General features: G+C 40.6%; 1 protein-coding gene across 3 annotated transcripts in view; it reads left to right on the top strand.

The window, feature by feature from the left end:
- The first annotated feature begins 2352 nt into the window (after positions 1–2352).
- Positions 2353–6705, top strand: part of smoc2 (SPARC related modular calcium binding 2) — an 81868-nt gene continuing 77515 nt past the window's right edge. For all 3 annotated transcript variants that reach the window (XM_014154436.2, XM_045700637.1, XM_045700636.1), the window contains exon 1: positions 2353–3026. In XM_014154436.2, coding sequence (XP_014009911.2) covers positions 2952–3026 — 75 coding nt within the window. In that variant the 5' untranslated portion in view covers positions 2353–2951. The remainder of the gene's footprint in view (positions 3027–6705) is intronic.

The raw sequence follows: 6705 nt of genomic DNA, 5'->3' as shown, positions 1-6705 counted from the left end.
TCTTGCGGGATAGGCATGGTCCCCGAACCTGAAGGCTTAAACCGTGAGGGTTCCAGTGGACAGACAAGTCACACAGACAACTAAGACAAACCCTCTGCGCCGCAATACTAGTTGGCCAAACCGAGTATCGCCCAGTTTTGTACACTGTCAAAAATAATAAAACAAGGACAAAACCCCCAAAAGATGGCATAGGTCAAACCGAGTGGGGGGACAGCAGAGCACCCAGATGGAGAGGTTAGCTAGCTGCACCAAGCTAATGAATAGCTGTGGCTATACTTCTGCGCTTATACACTCTAATATAGAGCTCTTACCAAGAAAATCCTCTTGGAATGAGCCGAGAAAAGTAAAAAGGTGGAAGTAGTGCGGCGGCAGCTATTTAAGGGGGTCAGCCGCAGCCTCAGCACTACCCGATACAGTGGACTAATTTGAAATCCTTACTCGGAATGTATCCTGCTTCACGGAAGAATACCATATTGGAGTGATCCCATATAGTGCTACATAACGTATTTTGACATGTTAACGCTTGCAGAGCTGTCTAAGAGGAAAATGAATGGTAGTTAACTGGACTAGAGGAGACTCATCATATTCATCATCTCTTCTCTGCCCAGATAACAGTTAAAGTGCACTACATTTGTATAGGCATTGATAGTATACATTCGTATTATTAGATATTAGTTAAAAAAAAATATATGTACATTTGAACTCATGTTGCAATGGTCAGGAAGTCCTCTTTAAAATCAGGTTGTACTGTGGATTTAATTACTTAACTTGCCACCAGGTGGCATGATTGCTTTGAATGTGCACTGACAGGGTAACATTGTTGACATTGTTGCACGGTGACTAGTAACCCTATGTCTATGCAGACATAGGGTTACATAGGGTAATGTGCAGACACATTACCCCTTTGGCCATAACCTCTTTTTTGTTGTTATTTATTGTGAGTGGTGTAGATGTTTCAACTGGAATTTTAATTTGCATGACTCTTTCCTATACTCTATGACAGGCCTGTCCAGCAGTGGAGGCTGGTGCGAGAAGCAATAGGAGGACGGGCTCATTGTAATGGCTGGAATGGAATAAATGGAACAGAGTGAAATGTGGTTTCCATATGTTTGATGTGTTTGATACCGTTCCTTTTATTCCATTCCAGCCATTACACTGGGCCCATCCTCCTATAGCTCCTCCCACCAGCCTCCACTGCTGTCCACACAATTAAGGTGTAGGCCTATTTCTGGAGCGATCCTGAGCCTCGGTCCTTTAATGGCCTTAAATAAAAACAAACCCACAGTTTCAGATTTTATGGACAATGTATTATGTTTTTTTGTATTAGGCTATTAAATTACATTTTTGTTGAGAATCATTTTAAAAAGTTTGCCTCAAATGTCACGTAGGCCTGTTAGGCCGAGCCTATTGACCATAATCTTCCTTTCGAAGTGATCGGTGCGCACTGTGCACTGAGTGTTAAAACTTCACAAATGTGTCTTTTGCTGAATGCCAACACTATAGGTATGGGCCTACTCGACAGTACCACCATATGACATTTTTTTGCACGCCCTCGGTCACTGGCCTTCTAAGCCCAGCTAGTGAGATTCCACACCCAATTTCGCAGCCCACTGGACTGTTTGCGGTTTGGGTAAACTGTCAGTGAGCTTCCATCCATGGAATCTGGCATGATACTTCAATATTCCTCATACACGGCAGCCCAGCTTGGTCTCATAGACTAGACGTAACATAGTAAATTTAAACCCGAGACACTCAAATTAATAGCTAACCCTAATCCTTTAACCTAACTCCTAATCTAAACCCTAACCTTCACACCCTAACCCTTAGCCTAGCTAACATTAGCCAGTATTCGTAACATATCATACGTTTTGCGAATTTGTAACATATTGTACATTTCGAAAATGTGTAACATATTGTATATTTTGCAAATTCGTAACATTAATAACAGAAATTATAATTCGTGACATATACTAAATGGGTGTCTCGGATTTAGATACAGAATAACACAAATGCTCTGAGACCAGGTTGGGCAGCCTGACCATCTTTTATTTGAGGTGTCAGAGGGCTCATGATGCGGGTGACCACAGAACATCAAAGGGGTTTTCCATTCCTTTCGACATGTGGACCTATCCATATCCCTATCTTTTGCGTGTGCGTGTGTGTGAGAGTAGAGAGAGAAAGAGAGAAAGAGAGAGAGAGAGAGAGAGAGAGAGAGAGAGAGAGAGAGAGAGAGAGATGGGAGTTCAAGACTGTACACGCGGCTCACTATATGTTCTGTCCTCTTTCCTTACCTTTCATACGCATGCGCAAGTCGCTACTCCATACTCACTACGCCTTTACGCAGTCTGGTCCTCTCTTTACTGAGCGAGGCTCATGACAGAGCAGAGGACAAAACAGAAAAGGATTCCCTGTTGTGGTTTAGGGGGGAAAAAAAGAAAACAGGGAGAAAGAAAGAAAATAAAACGTTGTTTGCCTTAGCTACCAGCAGCAGAAAGATAACTTCAAAACGTATAGGCTACCTACCTACCGTCAAGGAACTGCCTGCATCCGATAAGGGATCTAGTCCACATATGAGGAGAGGGAGGGGGTGTGGAGAAAAGTCGAGAGAGAGACAGAGTGTGTGTGTGTGAGAGAGAGAGAGAGAGCACTGAGGGAGGGATAAAGGTCAGGACACAGGGGGCATTTCGCACTGCGAGAAATAAGGATAGTATCAGAAGGTTGCAGAAGTAACGGAATTGGCAGATATAAAAACGTGTGATAAAATAAACGTCTGCCCCACAACTTCTTCACAAAGTCAATTGAAAGGAATACCTTGGGAATTGAATTGGGCGCATTTTCTCAAGAAAATTATTTGGATACTTAGGACACAGTTGGTTTTGCTGAAGCCGAGACAGTAGGCTGGAGGCTTCACTTTGGATCGTGCGTAATTTTCATTGAGAGCCACCATCAGGATGCGCGTCTGCCTGCTCTTGGTCCTTCTCTGCCTCCTTTGCGCTGGGCACGCTCAGAAGTTCTCCGCTCTCACGGTAGGATACTATAGTATACCTATTGCCAGAATACTCAGAGTTTTTGCAGTCGAGCATTTGTCATACTTTTGTATTGGTTTATTTTGGATATAGCCTTCTTACGCGCAGAATGCATGCTTGGAGCAATGGCTTTATGTGATGGCAAATAAGAAAATAAAGGTTTTTCACCAGTTTACGAGCCGCGAGGGATAACATATGGTTCGGATTCTCCACTTGCATCTTTTTGAACCCATGAACATAGCCTATTGATTTAAGTGTGTTTTATCTGGGACAAGATATTTTCTCTCTTTTTTCATTTTTGTATTTCTTTATTTAGGCCTGTTAATCCATCTATTTATTTATAATTAATCTTTTTTAATATTTCTATTTCTTTCCTTTCCTATTTTTAAATTATTTATTTTTACTTAAAACTTAAATGATAGGACCATTCATGTAAGGTCCCTCTTTGATGTAAGGTCCCTCTTCATTTCCGTGCCAAATCATGTCCAAATCATCCTAAAGTATGACAAAAATGACTGTGTAACTCAATGAAGTAACTTGTCGATGACTTGGACATGATTTGGAAAATTCTACTTTAGGTACTATTGACATGCATTGGATTGATGAAATAAATCAACTTACCTTGTTTCGTGAGAGTGAGTTAGATAATGTAGATGAGACAGATAACATGTTTAGTTGAGCAAGTGGGAACAAACTACATTGTAAAAATAGTTATTTTTGATACGAAAAAAGATTAGCTGTGTGTCTGATTACGCTAAATACCTGAACATTGCATATTGTATATAAATTAAAACATAGTGTGGTGGTGGTTTTGATTATTCTAATTTTTTTTTTTACCAGAGCAGTGTTCTCAAGCTTTAGAGGTACACCAAATATTGACTTGTTCACATGAGTCCATCATTCTAAAATCCGTTTTAGTGAAAAATATATGGGTATGAGAGTCCATTGTGAAATCTGGATGTACCGCTAACATGTATAGCTAATTTAATGTTATGACTTTCAAAGGTCGGAAATAATTTAAAGAATAATTTAGTTTAGCCTTATTGAATCTTTGGGTGAATTTTGACTGTAACAATGGCATTTTCCGAAGCATTTTTTGTGCAAACGCTGCTCCTTCGTGGAACTCCCTGTCAGCAAAGTCTTTCGTCCTTGCGCGCCTGTGCGCTCTCATTGCGAGTGTAAACACATTGGCTAGGGAATAGCTGGCTGGTTGCTTGGCGGGGAAACTCGTTTAAACCTGTTTGAAGGATGATATAAAGTATGTAGCTAAAAACAGCCTCATTGTCTTGTAGCCTTATTATAGTGATATTTCGCATGTGCTGCATTTGTTGCCTTTTAGATAGAGTAAATAAAACAGGGTTGGGAAAATAAGTAGAAAAATGTCATCCATAAGCCTACTAATACATTCATTAATAAAAAAAATTAAAACATGCACATATTCAATATAAGAAACAGACAAACTGAAAGAAAAGTTATTTTAACCTTGTATTAATTCATTTTCTTTCAATATTCTCTATAGAATCTAATTATCAATATAATAACACTAGGCCTATGATATTTTCTTTCAAACATCATAATTTGCTTTATTTAGCAAGGCGCTCTGCACAATCATTCATATTCAGCACATTATGATTCGTTTTTTAGGATAGGCTAATTATTAGAGATTCTGTACCGCTTTTTGTCAACAGCACACCAAATCTTTACATCAATTTGATGAATTTTAGGCTATAGTGATGTCACCAATAGCCTATGTAAAGTCTGTATCAATAGGCTACCAGTTGCATTTTTGAGATATGAAAAGGAGACAGAAATGTGACTGACCTACACTGTACAGGTAGGAAAGTGTCCAGACAATTGTGAGCTGATTAACCATTAGGCTAGGTGTGAATGTTCTGAAGCTTAATTCTAATCCATCATGAATACAACAGAAACCCATAGACCCCTTATGAGCTATCAGCGGGACAAAAGTATTGCTCAGTCTATGAGATGGTTCGCTAAAAATGGCAGCACCATTTTATCAAATGTTCATGTTGATATTTTACAGTTTTCATGGGCATACAAATCCAAAATGATGTATGCGATTACAAAATCGAATGCTTCTAACCGAGAGTCACCAACTTGCGTGGTACTTCAATATGCATAGGCCAATAGGACTACTTGTTGGATGCTCATTTGGTATCCAGGTGTTTAGTTAAGCCTAGTGATATTGTCCAGAATACTTAGGTGTCTAGTTCGTCGCGCCAATGAAGACTGTTGCGATCAATGTTGGATCCAATACCCATACATTTATGTTGATTATCTGCTATTGTCAGATTGATTTACAGCAGGGTCTAGAAGATTTAACAGAGAAAGCATCAAGGTCTAGGCTACTGCGCCCAATTACGTAGGATGGGCTGCATACTTTAATCATAGAGGCTATTGTTACTTCGTGTCGCTAAAATCACAATGTTTCCATTGCTATTTTCATGTGACAAAGACTCTTCTTTAAACTGAAACGACCTTAGCTCTGCCTTTTACCTGATCAAATATTTTTGCATGAACTGTTTATTGTCATACATTTGGTAGCCTATGCTACAAAATATAATATTCTGCCCATATGAACAAATTTATTTTAGGCCATAGCCTAAGGAACAGCTACATGATTGAATGAAAAGCAGCAAACAGACACAACATTGTTTCAAATTACTTAATAAAAGACACATAAACAGCTTGCTTCACAGCTTGCTTCACAGTTTCCTTGCCACATAGGTCTACAAGGAAACTCAATGTATCTTGACGAGTTCCTGGGGGTCTGTACGCAGCATAGTACCTTCCACCAAAAGTTTTGCTCTACAAAAAGACACGTAAGAGGAATTTCTGTGTGCTTGTATTCCGTCTGGCTAAGTGGCTTGACAGATTCTCTGGGTGCATTCTGTCTGGCCTAGCAGTGGCATCTGGGCGCATGTACTCTGTCTGACCTAATAGAATCTTTAGGTGCCATCTCCCTGGGTTTGTAGGGTCTGACAGCTCCAGATGGCAGGAGTGGAGTGGTTATCTCTGCTGGCATGTCTCTGTGATGCTGATGTGCCTGTTAGCAGCCTGCTCATTGCTCCAGTGCCTGGTCTGCCCAGTGATCCTCTCCAGTTTTGTTGTGCTAGTCACCCAGACAGCAAGCTAGAAGCCAAATATGCAGCCATGACTGCATCCAACATCCAACAGCACTGATGACAATGCACTCTTTGGGGATGGGCTCTATGCCTCTCTGCTTTGACTGCCTTACCAGCGCATTTACATTCATAAAGCACTTGTCATTGTTACCACAGGCGAAGCACAGGCCAGTGTCATTTCATCCCCCTCTAGATCTGAGTAATGGTCTGAAGCACCATGCACACAAGGCTTCTGGTGAACTCTAAAAACAACCTACTTGCTGTCCCCTCTTAGAGTGTAATGTTGACATGTTCATTGCATCATAACCCAGCAGGGGAAACCCAACAACACTACTGTGCCCATCACATATTACACATCAGCCCTTGCATGCTTATGATGAAAAGAGCAAATTTTGGGGTGGATGGAGTTTTTTTTACGACCGTAATCAAGTGTGCACACAGTGCTCACTTCTGCTCACTTCTGCTCAGGTAGAAATAATAGAAAGTTGTAGAGACTGGAGGCCGAAGTGGCTGCCGAGGAATGCGCAGTGTCA

Source organism: Salmo salar, chromosome ssa18 (assembly GCF_905237065.1).
Source record: "Salmo salar chromosome ssa18, Ssal_v3.1, whole genome shotgun sequence".
Classification (NCBI taxonomy): domain Eukaryota; kingdom Metazoa; phylum Chordata; class Actinopteri; order Salmoniformes; family Salmonidae; genus Salmo; species Salmo salar.
Note: the sequence above shows the minus strand (reverse complement) of the source record. Positions and strands in the feature narration are given on the sequence as shown.